The 23,580-nt window shown below is 36.9% G+C and overlaps 1 protein-coding gene across 1 annotated transcript in view; it reads left to right on the top strand.

The window, feature by feature from the left end:
* Positions 1-1,623: 1,623 nt before the first annotated feature.
* Positions 1,624-23,580, top strand: part of DNAI7 (dynein axonemal intermediate chain 7) — a 77,571-nt gene continuing 55,614 nt past the window's right edge. The window contains exons 1-6 of the mRNA XM_061125148.1: positions 1,624-1,755; positions 5,258-5,275; positions 17,473-17,557; positions 19,199-19,290; positions 21,937-22,038; positions 23,102-23,239. Of these exons, the coding sequence (XP_060981131.1) occupies positions 1,753-1,755; positions 5,258-5,275; positions 17,473-17,557; positions 19,199-19,290; positions 21,937-22,038; positions 23,102-23,239 (438 nt within the window). The 5' untranslated portion in view covers positions 1,624-1,752. The remainder of the gene's footprint in view (positions 1,756-5,257; positions 5,276-17,472; positions 17,558-19,198; positions 19,291-21,936; positions 22,039-23,101; positions 23,240-23,580) is intronic.

Genomic DNA, 23,580 nt, shown 5'->3' with positions numbered 1-23,580 from the left:
TCAAAGGATATGTAATCTGAGAGGCAGGTGGCAAGAGATTTTGCCCCCAAAGCTGGTATTCTGCTTGGTCGAGGCCTACCTAGAAGCCAGATTATAAAAGTGAGTTGAAAGAAGATGGTCATGTATGTTCAGAGGGGCTAGGAACTGCACCTGTCTGGAGGTAAAAGTGAACAGAGGAAATGGGCCTTCTTATTCTTGCAGGTTGTAAGACTAGTAGAGGAGAACTAAATAAGCCCACTGGTATAATCTCATAGCAGAGCAGTCCCCTAGAACACAGTCCAGCATGTTCTAACACATCCATAGCAAATCCTCCTCCCTGGGGAGGAATTTGGTGGAAGGAGAACTTGAGCAAGTCTCTCCCCTGAAATCCCACAATATCAAAATTATTTGTGATTACCATTCACACTTCCTTACTCCCATCAGAGCTGACTGAAGTTCTGTAATCATAAACATTAGTAGTTTGATTGAAAAAAGCTTAGTTCCATACCAGCTTTGGAACTCTATATCAAAGTCGACATTAAGACGTTTTTAATCTTGCTACCAGGGATGTGAAGGTGAAATGTCATAGGTATGACACAATCTGGATTTCTGTGGGGAGAATAACACTTTAACCTACAAAGACTAGCTGAGTCAGAAATACTGATTTAATAATACCTTTAGTCAATGAAATCGCAAGAGAGAGCGCATTATAAAATTACAATCAGAGATGAGAAATGGTGGCAAGAATTTTAAAGCATTTCATGTCTTGTCAGGCTAAAATGGGGTTTAAGCCTAAACGGGGTTTAGATCTAAATTCATACGGAATTCAGATACGCTTTGGAAGGTGAACTTCTCAGTCTCTTAACTTTCTTCTAATTTTCCTGTTGGTCTAAGCTGCCAGAGTTTCTTCTATACTAACCGGTAGACCGGTTAGTATACTGTGACCTTGACTCTGGGCACAGAAGTTAGCGCGTCTTGCTGGGTCTCTGAGACCTCCACCAGTAAGGTATACGTTACCCAGGAACTACTTCAAATTACTTCCAGTTCTTGTTTAGAGCTCCTCTTGAAAAACAAACACAAAAAACAGCATATACCTTGATGTCTCAGGAAATAAACAACCAGGTGCAGGGAGAAGAATCTGAAGGTCATTTTAAAATAACCCTCTGGGAGCCAATTTATTTACCTTTTTTTTCTAAACTGCCAATCGAGCCCGGGCCCCCTCTGGTCTAAGCGGTGGCGGCCCAGGAAGCCGACCCGGTGTCAATCACTTGACCCAGTCGCGTAGCCGGCGGCCCCCTTCCTTCTCGAAATCCGCAAAGAAAGATTCGCCCCAGCAAATCTAGGGAAACAGGGAGAGGGACTGTCAGCGTTGGAAGACGTACACAAGCCCTTTTCCTACACCTGCTGGTGCTCGCCCAGAGCATACCGCCTCCAGACTGAAGCATCTGGAAAACAAAATAAGACGCCCCGGCGCGGCACTCACGCACTTTCCGGCACGCCGCAGCCGTAAACGCAACCCTCGGCACCGACGCCTGAGGCTGTCGACCAAGGCGGGCGGCAGGCTGTAGCGGGGCGGAGCAACCTGTCAGGGAAGTGGGTAGGGCGCCGTCCGGAAGAACCCTAGCGCGACTGCGCGAACCCAGACGCGGGGATCTCCGCGGCGGCACTGGGGCGCCAGTGGGTGGGGCTTGTCGTCCTGACAACGCGGCAGCGTTGGTCCACACAACCCAGAGATCACACTTGGCCGACTACAGAGGTCGTGCATGCTTCAGCATGGTGAGCAGCGAACGTAGGGGAGCAGGGTCAAGGGGCGATCATTGATGCTCCTGCGCCGTGTTAAATGATGTGGCAAGAGCCTGTCATATTTTATTAGGAAAGACCCCATATCCTTAGGGGGGATGGATCTCTCCTGAAGTATGGCCTTCCATTCGGGGTCTGACGGACCGGAGAGAGAGTCCAGACCGGTTTCTGCAAACGGGGAATGGCCAGTTTGTGTTGTTTTAATCAGATCAGATGGTGTTTTAATCTCCAGCTGCTGCTAAATTCAAATATATATTCGTCTCAATTTAGTTACTTCTAGTAGTGATAGACATTCCTGTGAAATTGCTTTTTTTTTTTTTTTTTTTAATTGCAGTTTGGTGGAAATGCATAGTTTTTTGTTTTTTGGGTTTTTTTTTTTTTTCCTTGCCTCCTCAGCAATTAATTGAAAGCTGCTGCAGTTTACTCTGCTTTGAAAAGTTATTTTCTGTGGTCTTTTGTGGAAATTTGAATTGTTTTGTGATTCGGAGTATGCAACCTGCCTGGTGTTTAAGTATGATAAAGCTTCTTGTTTTGTTTTTCTGCACTCTTCATCTATCATGTCTTCTCCAGGAACACAGACCAACATGTAGCAATAACATGTTCTCCTCTCCCATTTTCTTAAACGTGATTTCCATCTTCTTCAGTGATTAAAACGAGATGGAAGTGGAAAGCGTAATTAGTTAATTATTTAATTCACTAATTAAGGGAAAATATGGAGCATATCCTTTGTGCTTGGCACTAGACTGAAACGAAGTACACAAAGGTGATCATTACAGTTTCTCCCTGGCATGAAAGAGAGACTTAGCAAATTAATTACAATACAGTTTTATAACTGTAATGATTGAAGTGACTACATTGGAGTAACACAAAGATGGCAATGTTAAAATTAGGGCGGGAGAGGAAAGGGGGATGGGAAGAGCAGACCAGTCCTTTTCAAGCTGTGTTTTAAAGTATGATTATGAATTTACCAGAAGTGATGAGAAGAAATAGGGTGTGGAGTGCGTTTATGTCAGGGAGAACAGAAAGTAAATGGATTTTAAACTGACTTAAAGCTGCTGATAACTTAAGGGAACAATAGGCACCTATTTATTATTTTCCAACCAGTACACAAGTTTCTTGTTTTTAGATCCCTCTGGCAGTCTTTCTCAAAATGTGGTTTCCGGAAAATTGGCCTCTAATAAACTTGGAATGGACTTGCCAGGTGGCTCTAGTGATAAAGAACTTGCCTGCCAGTGCAGGAGACATAAGAACTGCAGGTTCCTATCCTGGGTGGGGAATATCCCCTGGAGGAGGGCATGGCAACCCACTCCAGTATTCCTGCCTGGAGAATCCCATAGACAGAGAGGTCTGGCAGGTGACTGTCCACAGGGTTACAAGAGCTGGACACTACTGAAGCAGCTTAGCACGCACGCAAGCCTTGAATACCAGTTTAAATGCAGATTCCAGGAACAGGCTGGACTCCAGATCTAAGTATGTTTCCTAGGACTGCCAAGTAACAACATACCACAAACTAACTGGCTTCACCAATAGAGATTTATTGTTTCATAGTTTCAGAGTCTAGAAGTCTCAGATTAAGGTGTTGTCAAGGCTATTCTCACCCTGCAGGTGCTAGATTCTGCTACTTTTTGTCTTGTGGCAGCATTATCCCATTCTTTGGTGTTCTCTGAGTGTGTGTGTGTGTGTGTGTGTGTGTGTGTGTGTGTCCACATTTCCCCCTTTTTACAAGGTTTCCAGTCTTATTGAATCAGAGGTTCACCCAATTCCGGTATGACCTCATCTTAATTTAATTACATCATCAAGGACCCTCTTTCCAAACAAGGAAACACTTGGAGACACTGGGAGATAGGGCTTTAATGTATGAATTTTGAGGGGACGCAATTCAACCCATACCATGAACTGAATTACAATGGGAAGAGAGAAGTGAGTGTGTACACTTTTAGCCCAGGAATATACATTTTTAACAGGCATCCCAGGTGATGCTTATGTTCTCTGAGAACTACTGTACTACCTGATGCTCTTATGATTTGCAGGAAGAATGAGTATATGTGACTTCCCTGATTGCTCAGTTGGTAAAGAATCCGCCTGCAATGCAGGAGACCCTGGTTCGATTCCTGGGTTGGGAAGATCCACTGGAGAAGGGATAGGCTGCCCACTCCAGTATTCTTGGATTTCCCTTGTGGCTCAGCTAGTAAAGAGTTTGCCTGCAATGCGGGAAACCTGGGTTCAATCCCTGGGTTGGGAACATCCCCTGGAGAAGGGAAAGGTTACCCTCTCCAGTATCCTGGTCTGGAGAATTCTATGGACTGTATAGTCCATGGGGTTGCAAAGAGTCGGACACAACTGAGCAACTTTCACTTCCACTTGAGTGTATGTACTTATCCCAAGCCTGCCTCACATTAAAAGCCTTAATGAGAGATGACAGTTTGCCCACCCTTAAAATGTGGCTGCTTGGGAACAGGCCTATTGCTGTTTACATATTCTGCTGTATAGAAGTTATTTCAAGATGGAAGTATGTTAACTATTAATGATAGCAAGTATGGTAAAAATAAAACACCTTTGTAAAAAGTTGTGAGAGTCGAGTCACCATCATTCTTATTTGTGTCATCTCTAGTATCTCAGAGAACTTTGTGTGTAAATCATTAAGAAATACCCGTTGAATGAATTAGTGGGATATATGCACGAACATATAATCTACTGCTTGATGTCAGTTTTAACATTTATATTGTATATAGTGATAACCTTATGGTTTGAACCAATAACTTCTCTTGTACTAGTCTTCAAATGTGGAAAGTGTATCATCTTACAAATTCCTTACCAGAAATCTAGTGAACAAAAGGGCCAAATCAGGAAATTACAAGTAGTGTTACTAAAAAATACTTGTAAATATTTATTGAAATGCTTTCCTTTCTAAGATCTAAAAAAGCATACCTCTGCTTTAGGACACATTGCTGAATACAATCACTTTGTCATAGCTTTGCCAGCTTTAAATTACTGATTCTTTTTCTATAAAATCAGCAATCTAACTTGATAGACTATTTCTCTGTGATATGAAATCATTTCCACACTTTTAGGCTTGACATTAATACAAATACTTAGTCATGATTTCTTGTTCTTTAGAACCCTTTAAATCAGTGTCTTCTTGACTGGTATTCTGTTTCATAATCAGATATTTCATTAAACACGGATCAATGATTGTCATAAGAAAGTGTAAAATTTACTTACAAAAGATGCTTCAATGGGTGAACTATCATAGTATTTTCTAGACTTGTTGTAGTTCTGTCTGAATTCTTTTCTAAAAAAACCTTTTGAGATAATTTTAGATTTAAAGAGAATTTGCAAAGAGGGTACAGAAAGTTCCTTTGTCATTTTTACCTAGCTTCTCTTAATTTTAACATGTTAGGTAATCATGATATTTTTTGTTTAAAATGTATGAATTATTTTTTTAATTTATCAATTCTTTTGTTTTTCCAACTTTTAGGCTCCCAAAGCAAAAAAGGTAGGTAGAAATTATTTCTCAAAATAGTTTTAAAAAGCTAACATTGTACAAATTGAATTTTTAAAACATTTTCTGGTAGTTGTATTATAGTTTATAGAGTTTACTAAGCTTAGTTTTTAGACATTAATGCTATTTAAATCATTGAATAATCCTTTACGATAACAGGACATATTTCAAATTTGAGGTAAAAAAAATGGTTCTGATTTCACAAAGACTTTTTTAAAATAGCCTTTAATTTTTACTTGTGTCTAGATTTTAAGTATTTTATTATTTGTGCTCTAGAAACTTTTGGATTAAGAAGCTTTTTCTTCATTTCAGATAAACCCATAAAAATTTAGGTCCAAAACCTTCTGTGACTTAAAAGTGAACCCTAAGATAATGTTTCTAAATGGGTTGCATGATAACATGTACTGAATTTTTCTGTGCTTTGTTAAAATTTCAGTTCCTTAGAGGATGTCTCAAGTAACTTTTTCTCTCTTCACTGAGTAGATTTATACTTTAAAGCAGAGATTATAGTCTCTTACTGGCAAACATAGACATAATTCATTTAACCTAAAAGTTCTTTTTTTAATCAGCTGCCAAAGTGTTATCATGCAAAAATGTGATTTCTATTCTTAAAAAATTGGCAACCTGATAACACTGGGCCTGCAGTCCCATAAGGGAATAGTTGGCTAGACAAGTGGCAGATACACCTTTTTGGAAATGCTTCCCCTTTGGTTGTGGTCCAGACTATGACCAAATCTCTTTCATTATTTGCCTCTCTGGTCTCAACGGGATTTCGATTTGGAATGCCAGATTTAAGTCATATCTGAAGAGCCACCACTCTGTTAATTTCCTATCATCTTCTCTTGTGAAATCAATGGTACTACGTTCTGATAGCACATGAATTCGTACATAACTCAATTATAACACCTGTCATTTTATTGTAGTAATTTTTCATTGTGAGCTGCTCAAGGTCAAGAACATGTTTTATTTATTTTTGGATCCATAGTGTTTAGCCTGGCACATAGTAGAAATTCACGAATATTTGTGGAATAAATCTATAATACCCCATTTAAGAAGACATGATTATATAAATGTGTCTTTGGTATTTATACAGTTAAACATTTTTTCAAAAAATTCTGTTGAGTGCCATCGGTGTTTGCTTTTCTCAGTCACTTGAACCCACTACCAACCTGATACTGTGTTAGGGATTGTGGATATAACTGAGCAACATTTATAAAGCACATTCTTACAGGGAGTATTCTGGTGGACTACAATCATTTATATGTGGGTCTATAGTAGTTTATTAGTTTGTGTGGACATTTCATTTTTGGCTTTAGATAGTGAAATCTTAGAGGCATTGTTTTAAATCTGAAACATTTTTACTTGATGATATCATATTTTATTAATTCTAGGATACTCATCTTTTTACATTTTACATTTTAACATGACTGAAATTGAGATATATCTTCAGTTCAGTTCAGTCGCTCAGTCGTGTCCGACTCTTTGTGACTCCATGAACCGCAGCATGCCAGGCCTCCCTGTCCATTACCAACTCCCAGAGTCCACCCAAACCCATGTCCATTGAGTCGGTGATGCCGTCCTCTGCCACCATCTCATCCTCTGTTGTCCCCTTCTCCTCCTGCCCTCAATCTTTCCCAGCATCAGGGTCTTTTCCAATGAGTCAGCTCTTCACATCAGGTGGCCAAAGTATTGGAGTTTCAGCTTCAACATCAGTCCTACCAATGAACACCCAGGACTGATCTCCTTTAGGATGGACTGGTTGGATCTCCTAGCAGTCCGAGGGACTCTCAAGAGTCTTCTCCAACACCACACTGCAAAAGCATCAATTCTTTCGCGCTCAGCTTTCTTTATAGTGCAACTCTCACATCCATACATGACCACTGGAAAAACCATAGCCTTGACTAGACGGACCTTTGTTGGCAAAGTGACGTCTCTGCTTTTTAATATGCTGTGTAGGTTGGTCACAACTTTTCTTCCAAGGAGCAAGAGTCTTTTAATTTCATGGCTGTGATCACCATCTACAGTGATTTTGGAGGCCAAAAAAATAAAGTTTCTCACTGTTCCCACTGTTTCCCCATCTATTTCCTATGAAGTGATGGGACCAGATGCCATGATCTTAGTTTTCTGAATGTTGAGTTTTAAGCCAACTTTTTTTTTTTTTTTGTAGAAGTGGTTAAATCTTGAATTTCTGGTCTTAACAGCCACAACAGAAGCCAAAAAAAGTGGAATGATGTCTTCAGTGTACTGCAAGTAAATAACTGACAATTTAGAATTCTATATCAGCTCAAAAATTTTCAAAACAAAAGTGAGATAAAAACGTTTTCTCAGGGAATTCCGTGATAGTCGAGTAGTTAGGACTCTCTGTTTTCACCATCATGGGCCTGGGTTCGATCCCTGGTTGGGGAAGAACTAAGATCCTGAAAGTCACACAGCAGTGAGGCCAAAATAGAAAGCATTTTCTCAAGCAAAAATTGTGTTTCCCACCTGCAAACCAGATTATATATGTAAGGTATAAAACATTAATCCTAATAATGACATGTGAATTTAAAAAATAAACTGAAATACATGACAACAAACAACCCATAATAGTCATCAGTTGATAAATAAACAAAATGTGTATATCCATCTTGTAATACCATGGAATATTTTTCAGCCATAAAATGGAAGTTTTATGATACATGCTGATACATGTTTGTAGCATGGAAGAAGCTTGAAAATGTTGTTCTGAATGAATAAAGCTGATTACAGAAGACCATACCTTGTATGATTCCAGTTACATGAAATACAGAGAAAGTAACTGGTGGTATCATAGATCTGGGGGGGTTGTGAGGAAATGGGGGGGAGCTGTGAATGTGTATGGGGTTTCTTTGGGGGAAGTGATGAATATGTTCTAAAATTGATTATGGTGGTGGTTGCAAAACTCTGAATGCACTGGAAACCATTAAACTGTATACTTTAAATGGGTGAAATATATGGCATATAAATTTTATCTCCATAAAATTGTTATTATTATTTTTTTTGAGGGCTCATTTTATTTATTTTTTTTTCCAGTGGGTTTTGTCATACATTGATATGAATCAGCCATAGAGTTACACGTATTCGCCATCCCGATCCCCCCTCCCACCTCCCTCTCTACCCGATTCCTCTGGGTCTTCCCAGTGCACCAGGCCCGAGCACTTGTCTCATGCATCCCACCTGGGCTGGTGATTTGTTTCACCTTAGACAGTATACATGCTGTTCTTTTGAAACATCCCACCCTCACCTTCTCCCACAGAGTTCAAAAGACTGTTCTGTACTTCTGTGTCTCTTTTTCTGTTTTGCATATAGGGTTATCATTACCATCTTTCTAAATTCCATATATATGTGTTAGTATGCTGTAATGTTCTTTATCTTTCTGGCTTACTTCACTCTGTATAATGGGCTCCAGTTTCATCCATTTCATTAGAACTGATTAAAATGAATTCTTTTTAATGGCTGAGTAATATTCCATGGTGTATATGTACCACAGCTTCCTTATCCATTCATCTGCTGATGGGCATCTAGGTTGCTTCCATGTCCTGGCTATTATAAACAGTGCTGCGATGAACATTGGAGTGCACGTGTCTCTTTCAGATCTGGTTTCCTCAGTGTGTATGCCCAGAAGTGGGATTGCTGGGTCATATGGCAGTTCTATTTCCAGTTTTTTAAGAAATCTCCACACTGTTTTCCATAGTGGCTGTACTAGTTTGCATTCCCACCAACAGTGTAAGAGGGTTCCCTTTTCTCCACACCCTCTCCAGCATTTATTGCTTGTAGACCGTAACACTGTTATTAAAAGATATGACAACAGTAATGTAGCATTTGGATTGGGGAAGGATTATTTAAGACATTCTAAAGTCCTTGTATGGATGTGAGAGTTGGACGGTGAAGAAAGCTGAGTGCTGAAAAATTGATGCTTTTGAACTGTGGTGTGGGAGAAGACTCTTGAGAGTCCCTTGGACTTCAAGGAGGTCCAACCAGTCCATCCTAGAGGAGATCAGTCCTGGGTGTTCATTGGAAGGACTGATGCTGAAGCTGAAACTCCAATACTTTGGCCACCTCATGCAAAGAGTTGACTCATTGGAAAAGACCCTGATGCTGGGAGGGATTGGGGGCAGAAGGAGAAGGGGACGACAGAGGATGAGATGGCTGGATGGCGTCACCGACTTGATGGACATGAGTTTGAGTAAACTCCGGGAGCTGGTGATGGACAGGGAGGCCTGGCGTGCTGCAATTCATGGGGTCGCAAAGAGTCGGACACGACTGAGCGACTGAACTGAACTGAACTGAATGCCCTTGTACTGTTTGGTAGTATGATAAATATAGGCATATATGTGTGTGTTTATATATATATATAAGATACATAGGTTGACTTTTTAAGATAAGCAAACTTTTTAAGATAGGCACTACAATGGTATAGAGTACATACATAACTTCCAAACTAGTAGAGGGAGAGTAGTACACTAACAAAGAAATAATCAATTGAAGATACCAAGAAAGAATACAAAAGGATAAAAAATAATATCCAACAATACTCTTTTTACAAACACTATCTTAAGAATAAAAATACAGAAAGGTTGGAAGTAAAGTGATGGGAAAAGACATGCTATGCAAATACTAGAAAAACAAAAGCCAGTATAATATAATTTAATATTAGACATGATAGACTTTAAGACTAAAAACACTTCTAGAATTAAAGAGGGTCGTTTTATAATGATAAAAATTTGGTTAGCCAAGAAAATATAATTTTAAATTTGTATATACCTAATTGTGAAGCTTTGAAATATACAATGCACGAATTCAGAGAGCTATCAGGAGAAATAGATAAGCTCAAAATCATAATGCAATATTTCTTCTTTCATTAACTGATAGAACAACCATTTAAAAAAAAGTAAGGATTTAGAAGATTAGAGCTACATGATGAATAAATCTAGTGAATGACACATTTATAACATTGCACCCAATAACTAGAGAATTTTAGGCACATCTTTTTTTTTTTTTTTTTTTACCAAAACTGACAGTGTTCTGTGACATAAAACTGTTCTCAAAATTCAAAGAATTGAAACAATTCAGAGCATGTATTATAACCTCAGTTGAAATTAAGCTTAAAAATCAAAGAAATAAGTTACAAACAGGAAGATACACTATTCTAGAAATTTAAAAAAAGTCTGACATGGGTCAAGAAAATATAGTGGAAGTAGAAAATAATTTTAACTCAATAACAAGAAAATTACTTCAAAATTTGTGAATGTGTCTAAAGAGGTACTTAGAGGGAAATATGACACCCTATATGCTTAACTTTAGAAGATGAAAAATTAATGAAACTGAACATTCTTTTCAAGAATCAAGAAAAAGACTAAAACTCAAAGTAAGGAGAAGGAAGGAAATTAGACAAATAGAAAAATTAATGAAACAGAAAACGTACAACAGAGAGGAGTTATAATCTCGTATCCTTCAAGTCTTCACTCAGATGTTATCTTCTGCATGAGGCCCACCCTAAACACTCCATTTAAAATTGTAGCTTGTCTTTTTTGAGGGACCCCTACAGTCTGGAGTCACTTTGCTTTCCTCCATACTACTTTTCATCCTCTAAGATATTTTACAAATTATTTTATAATTTTGTTTATTGTACCACAGTGATACATTGTACAGTACAGGGAATATAGCCTGTATTTTATAACTATCAATGGTGTATAAGCTTTAAAAATTGTGAATCCTATGTTATATACCTGAAATGTATTAATATTGTAAATCAACTATAATTCAGATTTTTAAATTATTTAAAAATTTTTGGTTATTGTTTTTGTCTTTTCCCATTTGAATGTTAAGTTCATAAGTACATAATTACAAGGAATTTTGTCTGTTTATAGATATATTTCAAATGCCTACCACATGCTAGATTCTCAGTATTTCTTACAATAATTGAATGAATAAACAGGCTACAATTTATTTCTTTGAAAATACTGAAAAAATTATCAATTCTCTGGTAAATTTCATCAAGAAAAACAAATGGCGTATATAATCAATACAGGCATTTATTTTATCATGCTTTATTGCACTTCACAGATTCTGCATATTTTACAAATTGAAGGTTTGTGGCAGCCTGTGTCAAGCAAGTCTATTGGTGCCATTTTTTCCAATGGCATTTGCTCACTTCATGTCTCTGTGTCACATTTTGGTAATTCTTGCAATATTTCAAATCCTCTACCAGCAGAAAGATTATGACTTGCTAAAGGCTGTATATTATCACCCTGCTTGTTTAACTTACATGCAGAGTACATCATGAGAAACGCTGGGCTGGAAGAAGCACACACTGGAATCAAGACTGCCGGGAGAAATATCAATAACCTCAGATATGCAGATAACACCACCCTTATGGCAGAAAGTGAAGAAGAACTAAAGAGCCTCTTGATGAAAGTGAAAGAGGAGAGTGAAAAAGTTGGCTTAAAGCTCAACATTCAGAAAACTAAGATCATGGCATCTGGTCCCATCACTTCATAGGAAATAGATGGGGAAACAGTGGAAACAGTGTCAGATTTTATTTTTCTGGGCTCCAAAATCACTGCAGATGGTGATTGCAGCCATGAAATTAAAAGACGCTTACTCCTTGGAAGGAAAGTTATGACCAACCTAGACAGCATATTCAAAAGCAGAGACATCACTTTGCCAACAAAGGTCCGTCTAGTCAAGGCTATGGTTTTTCCAGTGGTCATATATGGATGTGAGAGTTGCACTATAAAGAAAGCTGAGCGCGAAAGAATTGATGCTTTTGAAGTGTGGTGTTGGAGAAGACTCTTGAGAGTCCCTCGGACCGCTAGGAGATCCAACCAGTCCATCCTAAAGGAGATCAGTCCTGGGTGTTCATTGGTAGGACTGATGTTGAAGCTGAAACTCCAATACTTTGGCCACCTGATGTGAAGAGCTGACTCATTGGAAAAGACCCTGATGCTGGGAAAGATTGAGGGCAGGAGGAGAAGGGGACAACAGAGGATGAGATGGTTGGACGGCATCACCGACTCAACAGATAGGGGTTTGGGTGGACTCCGGGAGTTGGTGATGGACAGGGAGGCCTGGCATGCTGCAGTTCATTGGGTCGCAAAGAGTCGGACACGACTGAGTGACTGAACTGACTGACTGAACTGAAAGGCTTAGATGATGGTTAGCATTTTTTTAGCAATGAAGTATTTTTAAGTTAAGGTGCATACCTTTTATCAGACACAATGCAATTGTGCACTTAATAGACTACAGTATGGTGTAAACATAACTTATATGCACTGGGAAACCAGAATATTTGTGACTTACAATATTGCAGTAGTCACTTTACTGTGGTGGTCTGGAACCAAACTTTCAGTATCTCCAGAGTATGCCTGTTTTAGGAATGAAAAGAGAGACATGAGTGTAACAATAAATGTCATAATTTGAACAGCTTTATATACCAATAAATTAGAAAATTTAGATGAATTAGACAAATAGAAAAAAAATTCTTAAACTGTTTTATGAAGAAGTAGAAAACCTGAAAGTCCTGTAGTCATGTAAGAAATTATATCAGTGGCTTCAGTTTTTCCCAGAAAGAAAATCCTGGGTCTGTAAGTCTTTGATAGCTTGTTATTCATTCAAAGATTAATTATTTCATTTTGTTACGAATTATTCTAGAGCATGGAAAAAGAGGAAACATTCCTAATTCATTTTGAGTTACCTGGGTAACCTGGGACTAGTATGAGAAAGGAAAATTGAAATTCATTTCACAAACATAAATGCAAAATTTCTTAGTGACTAAACATTAGTACGCTCAATTGGAAGTATATAAAATGATAAAAAAAAATCATGACCCAATTCAGCTTATCTCAGGGAGACAGAATTGGTTTAATATAAGAAATTAAGTTAATAAAATTAGATTGAGTTAGAAATTCAATTACTGTACCTTAATAGGTTGCAGGGCACTTCCTTAGCCTGATAAGTGTCATCTGTATTTTAAGTAAACAAAAACTGCCAGAGAAGCAAAATACTGACATTAACAAATTGACCAGGATAATGATTATGGAGTGTAAATTGGAATAATTACTCTGGAAAATTCAACTTCAACTACATTGAAAATACACATACCCACTAGTTTTACCTCTAGGTATATACACTAGAGAAACTCCTGTGTGTTTAAACACTCAAAGGTTTATAGCAGCACTGTTCTTGATAGTGACAAACTAGAAACCATCCAGTGTCAATCAGGAGAAGAATGGATAAATAACGAGTTACTATTCAGCAATGAAAATACACAGCTGCAGCTATATCCCCCCTTGGATGGATCTTTCAAACCACAATTTGTATCTAAAGAAGTAGATCACGCAAAAGGATAAATATTGTATTATTCTACTTATAGAAAATATCTAGAGTAATCAAGCTCATAAATACAGAAAGTAGGATGGTGATCGATAGGGGCTGGGTTGTAGGCATGGCAGGGAGTTAATGTTTGAAGGATACAGAGTTTAGTTTGGGATGATGAAAAAGTTCTGGGGGTGAATGGTGGTGAGCATTGTACAACAATGTGAATGTACTTAATGCCACTGACCTGCACACTGAAAAATGGTTACAATGGTAATTTTTTGTTATGTATACTTACTGACTGTAAGTTAATAAATTACAGTTGTATTCATAAAATAGAATTTGATTTATGTAAAATTCAAAAGTAAGAAAACTATATTGTTTAGGAATATATACATATGTAGTAATACTTTTAAGAAAAACAAGAACATCATCACAAAAATTAGTGATTAGTGTAGAAGTAATTTTTTTGGCAAGTCAATATAATTTTTGGCATCTGTTGTGGAAAGAATTTGAAAAACTGCATGATATAGCTATAACCTATTTCATTTGCTTTTTAATATAAACTAGATTTCTCATTTTCTGTATCTGTAAAAATTAAAATAGAATCTGTCTGAATCCTTATTTTCTTCATCAATAGCTAACATTTATCCTTGGATCGTGAACTAATCAGGGAAAAGAAAAAACCCAATCATCTCATCAAAAGATGCATATCTAGTAAAATTTTACTGTTTATGTTTTAATATTTACTTACCAAAATTTGTAATATAAAATGTTGCTTTATTCAATTGTATACCAAAATAATTAAAAAATTAACTCAATCCAGAGTAAAATTTATATTGCTTAGAAACTTAGAGTCAAGGAAATTGAAATTTTTGTACATATTTTTATAATATTTCCATATCCTATTTATGACAGGAAAATCAGCAAAAGTTTTTCAAGTGTATCACATTAGGGTAAGATTCTGTGGGGTGAGTGGAATGGAAATATGAAATCAAAGAAAAAAGGATTAGAAAACTTTTAAAGAAAAAGCTTGTTCACATTTTTAATTGAAATTGGCCATTAAATCACTGTATTGTGTAGATCCATCGGGTATATTTTAAATAATGATGGATATAATATTTAAAAGAGTGATGTTACAGTTTTCTTTTACATATTTAAACTAGTGGTTAAAAGTTTTCAGTGTCAGCTTAAAAATGTGTGAAGGAGTACATAGCTTTTCAACATTCTTTTAGGGATATGAACAAATAATTTTAAAAGTCACTGATCAACTACATCTGAGGAGGAGAAGCCAGAAAAGAAGTCTAAGAAGGGGGGGAGAAAGCAAAATCAGTATCAACCTGATGGCCTAATGAAAATATTTCAAGATGGAGAAAGGAAACTTTGTCAAATGATGATGACAATTAAAATGAGGGCTGAAAATTGGCCATTGTCATTGAAAACATGACCATCTTAAGCTTCCATGACAAGAGAGGCTTAAATGGTACAATAGTAATGAAAGCCTGATTGGAATGGAGCATGCAGAAAATGGGGACGTAGAGTCAGCGGGTGATTCCCTTTAGGCAGTCTGAAATAAAGGGTAACAGCATTGGAGCAAAAGAGAGAGTGGGAAGTAAAAGGGAGGGAGAAATCTGTGAATAACTAGAGGTGTTAATTGGGGCTTCCCTGGTGGCTCAGCTGGTAAAGAATCCCCCTGCAATGTGGGAGACCTGGGTTTGATACCTATGTTGGGAAGATGCTCTGGAGAAGGGAAAGGCTACCCACTCCAATATTCTGGCCTGTACAGTCCATGGCATTGCAAAGAGGTGGACAAGATTGAGAGGTGTTAATTACAGGAGACATATCTTAAATAGATAGTAAGGGATAGGATCCAGTGTAAAAGTGGGAGATTCAGCCTTCAGTAACAAAATGTACATACAGTCCATCCACGGATAACAGGAAGGAAGGCAAAGATAGAGGTAGGTTCAAAAATTTGATATGTATTATTAAAGTTGGGCTTCCCAGGTGGCTCAGATGGTAAAGAATCTGCCTGCAACGCAGGAAACCCAGATTCAATCTCTGGTTTGGGAATATCCCCTGGAGAAGGGCACTCCGATATTCTTGCCTGGAGAATTCCATGAACAGAGGAGCCTGGTGGGCTACAGTCCATGGGATTGCAAAGAATCGGACATGACTGAGCAGCTAACACTCTTACACTCTTAAGATTTCTAGTGATGTTAAGAGGTAAGGTCAATACTTAAGAGTAGGAAAGAGAAGAGGAGTTTGGGAGTTTGAAGAGTGAGGAGAATGAAATAGTCGTAGGTATACTGGATGGTGCTTAGAGCCTGTTTAAAATTTGTGCTCACAAATGAACTCATATATTTTTCTCTGGTAAGGTTCAGCTGCCCCTGTGGCTAGCACAGAATAAATGAAGAGTTGAGTTTAACTAGAACTAGGAATTTGCCAGCTGAACTTCTCAGAGGGAGAGGAATGTAGGGGAAGTGGAGATACATGTTAATGATAATAGTGATGAACTGTGAAATCTAACTGGGGTAAGACGTGACTGTATGGGAAGAGGGGATTGATGAATGGTGGAAAAGTGACAGGGCTAGTGGATTGGAGATTCCGATGGTGCATTCTGCAGTTGGTGAGCCAAAAAGAGAAGATGGTCATCCAAGAGTCTGTATATCCCAAGGATTAGCCACACAATTGATTTCTAAATTTAGATGGTGCTCTTCTCTTTCTGTACTCTCCTATAAGGAAAATGGAGGGGAGGGGGTCATCACCAAGGTAGTTCTCAAATCTGTATTCTATAGTCCTCATCTCTTTGCTGCACATCAGTTTTTCTGTTTCAATGCCTGCAAGCCTTGCCTGGATGCTCCACCAGCATTTTATACTAATTGTATCTAAATTTCTCTAAGCAGTTCCTCTTTCTAATTTGCATCTTCTGGACTACTGTTCTTCCTTTCTGAGTCTTCTCTGACTCCTTTCCTCTTCTTGCCTCCAGCTTTAATCATTATCAAATAAGTTACCTTATACAATATTTATTGGATCCATCCTCCATCCTCCATCCTCCATCCATTTCCAGTATCATGACTTTATAAATTATTAATAGTCACCAAAATGATGGTATCTTTATAATTATTCCCCCCCTCCAATACCAGGTTAGTTTTCAAGATAATAGCCACAGATCTTCTCAAAAACTTTTTGGGGGTTTCCAATTCTTTTAGAATAATGTCCAATGTCCATGGCTTAGGCTCTGGCCTTCTTTTCCATTCTCGAGTCCATTATATCCTCTTCTTGCAGTCTTCCCAGGGCCATTCCAGTCCTCTCCCAACTCTATAGCTTATGCCTGCATTTCCCTTCCTGGGGGTATCTTCCCTTCATATCTAAGTATTAAAATCCTTGGGGCACAGACTTACAGGCTAGCTGTTCTATACAAATTTTACTTGATCCCAGCTTTTGGAGATAATTTCTCCTTACTCCAGACTTGCAAAATAACTCTTTATGTCTGTTAGTCATAACAAAATTAATTTTTATAGACATGTGGCAGTGTTAAATATATTTTTACATATATTTTAGTTTAATCCTTACAAAGATGAAGTGAAATTTTATTTAACACCACTTAAAAGATGTGAAACCTGGGAATGATAGAATTAAATGGTATATACTTGTCAATGTCAATTTTTCCTTTGAATAATTTATATGCTAATTTTCCTACTGTTTCTGTATTTTGTTCTTAAGGCCCTGAGTCAAGGCTTTGCACTTAATAGGCAGTCTTATTTGAATAAATAGAGGACTAGATTCATAGAAGTAAAAGTGCTTTTAAGTAGTTTGTGTACATGTTAACCTTTTTAAAAGTTGTAACCTTTGTTAAGTCTGGCAGTAAGAAAAAGAAAATCACCAAAGCTGACCGGTTGAGGCAGTTACAAGAGGAAGAAGAGAAACGACAAAAAGAGGAAGGTATAAAACACACAGTGATAACTATTTTCATATGCAGGTAATGCTAACAATAGGTTGGCATTTCTGTTACCCAGTCAATACTTTTTAAAGACAATTTTCAAAATTTTTAATTTTTTGAATTTAATGTTTTACAATGGGCTTCCCTGGTAGTTCAGTGGTAAAGTATCCTCCTGCAATGCAGAGGACGCAGGTTTGATCCCTGGGTCAGAAAGATCCCCTGAAGAAGGAAATGGCAACCCACTCCAGTATTCTTGCTTGGGAAATCTCATGGACCAGAGGAGCCTGGTGGACTACAGTCCATGGAGTCACAAAAGAGTCGGACACAACTTAGCAACTAAACAACAGTGTTTTATAGTAGCTGTTTATTTTTTACAGCATACCCACCAATTGCTTTCAGATATATCTTGAAAGAGAGTTGCAGATAAAATACAGGATGCCCAGTTAAATTTGAATTTCAGATAAACAATGGATAATTTGGGATAATTTAGCCAGCAATATTTAGGATATACTTGAAGCAAAAAAAAAAAAAAATAGTCCATTATTTATCTGAAATTCAAATTCATCTGAGCATCCTATAATTTTTATTTGCTAAATATGGCAATCCTATCTTGAAGTGCTTGTATCATTACTTACTGATTAAATTGAGAGCTTTGGTGCTGATTGTGCAGTAAGAATTCTTAAATTAAATATGGGAAATATATACTACCAAGAAACATAGAGCAGCCTAAGTTCTTACAGTGTAATAATATCTATTTGTCAAGTTTAAAGAGGATTTTCATTTGTTAAAGAATGTCAGGTAGAAATTAATAAAAATTTGGTTATTTAAAATACCGAAAAGTGACTTTAAAAATCTGAATAGTTCAGATAATTGTAGCTTTTAACATGAAGAACATCAGTTGATTCATACTTGGGTTTTAAATGACTGTCCTTAGCTTCCCACGTGGCTCAGTGGTAAGGAATCTGCCTACCAATGCAGGAGATGCAGGTTTGAGATCCCCTGGAGGAAGAAATGGCAACCCACTCCAGTATTTTTGCCTGGAAAATCCCATGGACCGAGGAGCCTGATGGGGTTACAGTCCATGAGATCGCAGAGTCACACATGATTTAGCAACTGAGCACCACCAGCACATTAGTTTCCAAGTTGATTTTTTTATTAATAATCATATAAATCCTTTAGGTGACTTATGATAAGAATACAGTATCAGGACCTACTGCTTGGGGAATGTTTTATTATTTTGGGTTAAACTGTTATTCTTTAACATATATTTCATATTTTATTTTTTAACAGTGAAAGCAAGAGAAAATTTAGGTAGTTACTTCTGATGGTGTGGATGTCACGAGATTATGGAAATCTGAAGATTTTACCTCTTCTTAATTATCCATGATAGATCTGTCGCTTTTCATTTATTAAAATCATTATTAGATTGCTATAAACTTTTTGGAGAAGAGAAATATAATTGTGGGCCAGAAATTTTGAGAGTCATGTTGTTTTTTTGAAAGAAATCTGGCAATTTTATTTCTACCACATGATAAAGGTTGTGATTTATATCTAGAATTCTACCACCACTATATCTTAAATATTTGAAATCACTTTAAGTGCTTAAAAACAGACTAAAAAATTCTCTTTCTGTTGCTCTTTAGAGGAGGCACGTGTGAAATATGAAAAAGAAGAAATGGAAAGACTTGAAATACAACGAATTGAGAATGAAAAATGGCAAAAACTTGAAGCAAAAGTAAGTAAACTTTAATGACATTATTACTGAAGACAAACTGTGTGGCTATCAGATCTATTTTGGAGAAGGAAATGCAACCCATTCTGGTATTCTTGTCTGGGAGATCCCATAGACAGAGTAGCCTGGTGGGCTACAGTCCATTGGGCCACAAAAAGTCAGACATGACTTATTAACTAAAACAACAGCAATCAGATCTATTTGGCCACTTAATATCATTCTCTTCCATAGATACCCATGATATTTAGGACTGTATGAACTAGTTTAATTCATTTGATCCTACCATAAAGTTATGGTGGGTAAATTATTACCCGCATTTCACAGATGAGGAAATTGGGGAATATGGAGAGATTAAGCAGCTAATAAATTTCATAGCCAAAACTTAGACAAAAGTAGTCTTGCTTCAGAGCTCATGCTTATAACCATTAAGTTATTATTCTCAATCTATCTTATAGATAATTAAATAGGGACCAAAAAATGTTCAAATTCTACCTCTTCTTTTAAAATTTCACTTCTCTTTTTCACCAGGTTTCTTCATTATTGGATCAGTAGTTCTGAGACCTTTTAATCTCAGGACAAAGCCTCATTACTATTAAAAAGTGAAGATCCCCAAGAAGTTTTTGTTTAGATGGTTTATATATATCAATATTTATCATATTAGAAATTAAAACAGAAATTTCAAAATATTTATTGTATTAATAGAGATTAGACATTGTTAAATGTAAACATGAATTAAAAAGTAAACACATTAAACATACTTAAAGAAAAAAGCAATTGCAGTATTTATTCATGTATAAAATTATATTAGTTTCAAATGTATGACATAATGATTCAATAGTTGTATGTATTGTGAAATGGTCCCACAATAAGTCTAGTTAACATCCGTTACCACATAAATGTATATTTAAATTAGGGAAATGAGTGGCATTGTTTATATCTCTTAAAGCCCTTTTAATGTCTGACTTAACAAAAGACAACTGGATCTCATATGTATGTTGAGTCACTTAAGTCATGTCTGACTCTGCAACCCTATAGACTGCAGCCTGTCAGACTCCTCTGTCCATGAGATTTCTCTAGGCAAGAATATTGGAGTGGGTTGCCATGCCTTCCTCCAAGAGATCTTCCCGACCCAGGGATCTAACCTGAATCCCTTACGTCTAACCTGCGTTGGCAGGCAGGTTCTTTACCACTAGTGCCACCTGGGAAGCCCTCCTGGATCTCCTCCCTACTTCATTATTCATTATCCATCTGTTACAGTGTGTGTTGTTTCGATTGAAGTAAATATAAAGAAGGAAAATTTGGCCTCATACAGATAGTTGGAAAAAGGAGAAATATTGCAACATCCTTTCAGATAATTGTGGATTCTTGCCTTGATACTATACTGAAACTCAATAGGTGGTAGCATCTTAATGTGGAATCTGAAACCAAATTAATGAACTTTATGTACTCTGTTACACTGAAATGTTGATCTATTTTTATACTCTGAATAGATCTTCTATTGACACATGATTTTGCAACATCAAGACTTGATAGCTTGGAAAAAAATGATTCACTGAATTATTTGCTTCCAAATGTTGATGTATTCTTTTAATTCATTATCAAAAAGATCACATGCGTTAGTGTCAACTCCAGTCAAACAGGAAAAGGTTTTAAGGATTGGGAAACTGTCAGGCTCCCTAGTAGTGGATACAAGTTTTCTAAAATTCAAACTTTTATTTGAAAGCTTGAATTTTATCAAGGGCAGCAGTGTTTCCTGAAAGTGACATGGTCAGTTCATTCATTTCTGAGGGAAGGTCTGCCAAAGTACTCAAACAGTTGCACAGATGTTTATTTCTCAAGATAGCATTGTTCTTTGATGTGCAGCAAAAGTGCTCTCTGCATTCTTCCCATCTTACCACACAGAATATCAAAAGACATATACTTAAGTTTTTACATTTAATACAACTAATAATTTTTACTTCTTCATCAGGTCATTCTTATGTGGACCTGGCTACTTATCACCCCTCTCCCCTGAAGAATATGACCACTAATAAAGCTTGTGCCTTTATTTGTACAAAGGCGCCAGCAATTTTACACCATCTTGCAAATGTGTACCCTGTAAAAAGAGCAAATAAAGTCGTAGTATTGTCATTAAAATAGATTTGACCTCACTGATCCTGAAAGAATTTGGAGGAATCACCTGGTAGCTGCATATCACACTATGTACACCACTGTTTCAGATGAAACCTTTTAGAAATATTAGTTACATTTAAACTAACTGTAGTGTTCATCTTGAAATTAAATATTTGTCCAGTAAATTTTAGATGCTACTTACAAAAGAATGGCAACCCACTCTAGTATTCTTGCCTGGAAAATTCCATGGATGGAGGAGCCTGGTAGGCTACAGTCCATGGAGTAGCAAAGAGTCGGACACGACTGAGCAACTTCACTTTCTTTCTTTCTTTAGTTCCTTTTGGAGTAGGAAATGGCAACCCACTCCCGTGTTCTTGCCTGGAGAATCCCATGGACACAGAGGGGCCTGGTGGGCTGCGGTCTATGGGGTTGCAAAGAGTCGGACACGACTAAGCAGCTAACACGCACACACACACACACTTACAAAATACAAAGCTGAAATTAAAAAAGATCAATGTATCTATCCCCATGAAACAGGATCTAGAAAGGAGAAATGAAGAGCTTGAAGAACTTTATTTATTAGAAGCATGTTTTCCTGAAGCAGAGAAATTGAAACGAGATGATAGATTCCTTTCCCAGGTAAGACTGATTTTATTTTTTTAGCTAACACTTTTATACCATAAGAGGGAGTTATAATCCTATATCTATCTTAATAACAGGAAACTTTAAATGTGTCTATAAAAAAGTTAATCTGACAAATCTCTCTCATTTGCTTGTAGCAAATTAAATTCATATAGCTTTTTAGAAATCTATTTGTCAATAAGATCCTTGACATTTTTATATCCTTTGATTTAATTTGGGGGAATTTATATTGAGGAAATTATCCTAAATTAAAATATAAAAAGTTTGACCCTGAGGCCAGTGAGTGTTGTTCAAAACAGTGCAGCTTTGGAAACAATATCAATGGTTAAAAAGGAAAAACTGTAATAATATGGCAAAGATTATAGTATAACTTAAAGCAAAAAAATTGTAATCACAATATGATTGGGCTTCTCTGGTGGTTCAGATGGTAGAGAATCTGCCTGCAATGTGGGAGACCCAGGTTCGATCCTTGGGTCAGGAAGATCCCTTGGAAAAGGAAATGACAACCCACTCCAGTATTTTTGCCTGGAGAATTCCACAGACAGAGGAGCCTGGTGAGCTTCAGTCCATGGGGTCGCAAAGAGTCATACACGACTGAATAAGTCACACACACACACACACACACAAACAATGCGATTACAAATGTAGAGTTTGCATAGACTACACAATGAATGGAATGACATACTAAAATGACATGGCAATTAATAGTTAGTAATAATTTGAGAAATATAAATTAACCCAGATGTTAAACTTGTGTAAAGACAGAAGCTATGTGATTAGTGAGGAAAACAAAACAAAATCATCTCATAAACACTGTTTTAAAAGTAAAATGTGACAATAGATATAATTTATATTTATTTGAATTATTGAAGCTTAAAAGTTATATTGATTAAGAGATATTTGGGTATTTTAGAGACATCTTCAAGTAACTAAAATCATAATATGTTTTTCACCAGAATTGGAAAACTAGTTTATAAGAGTTCATATATTGAAAAAGAAGTAATTTAATCTTTGGTTGAATTTTCATCAGTGAGAACTTGCAAGCATTTTTGTTCCACAGTGGAAACACTACATTCAATGTGATGGGAGTCCTGATCCTTCAATAGCCCAAGAAATGAATACTTTTATTACCTTGTGGAAAGAGGAAACCAATGAAACTTTAGAGGAAGTGATTGAGAAGAGTAAACTAGTGCTAAATGTAAGTATTTAAGCATTATTCTGTGATTTTAAATTATGTAAATTATAAATAGCCTGATATTGATTCCAAAAATAGAAATAAATTATTGTATTTGTCAGTTAGTAACACTACTACTTTCTTGGTTAAGAAGAAAAACATTTGCTCATCTTTTTATTTTATTTTTTATTTTTACCACTCCTCAAAACCTCTCACCACCTTAGGTAAGATCAGCCTAACAATTCTGAAACATTAACTGTGAAAAGTGGAAGTGAAAGTGATGTTGCTCAGTTGTGTCGGACCCTTTTCCACCCCACGGACTGTAGCCTACTACGCTCCTCCATCCATGGGATTTTCCAGGCAAG

The sequence above is a fragment of the Dama dama genome, chromosome 22 (assembly GCF_033118175.1).
Source record: "Dama dama isolate Ldn47 chromosome 22, ASM3311817v1, whole genome shotgun sequence".
Taxonomy (NCBI): domain Eukaryota; kingdom Metazoa; phylum Chordata; class Mammalia; order Artiodactyla; family Cervidae; genus Dama; species Dama dama.
Note: the sequence above shows the minus strand (reverse complement) of the source record. Positions and strands in the feature narration are given on the sequence as shown.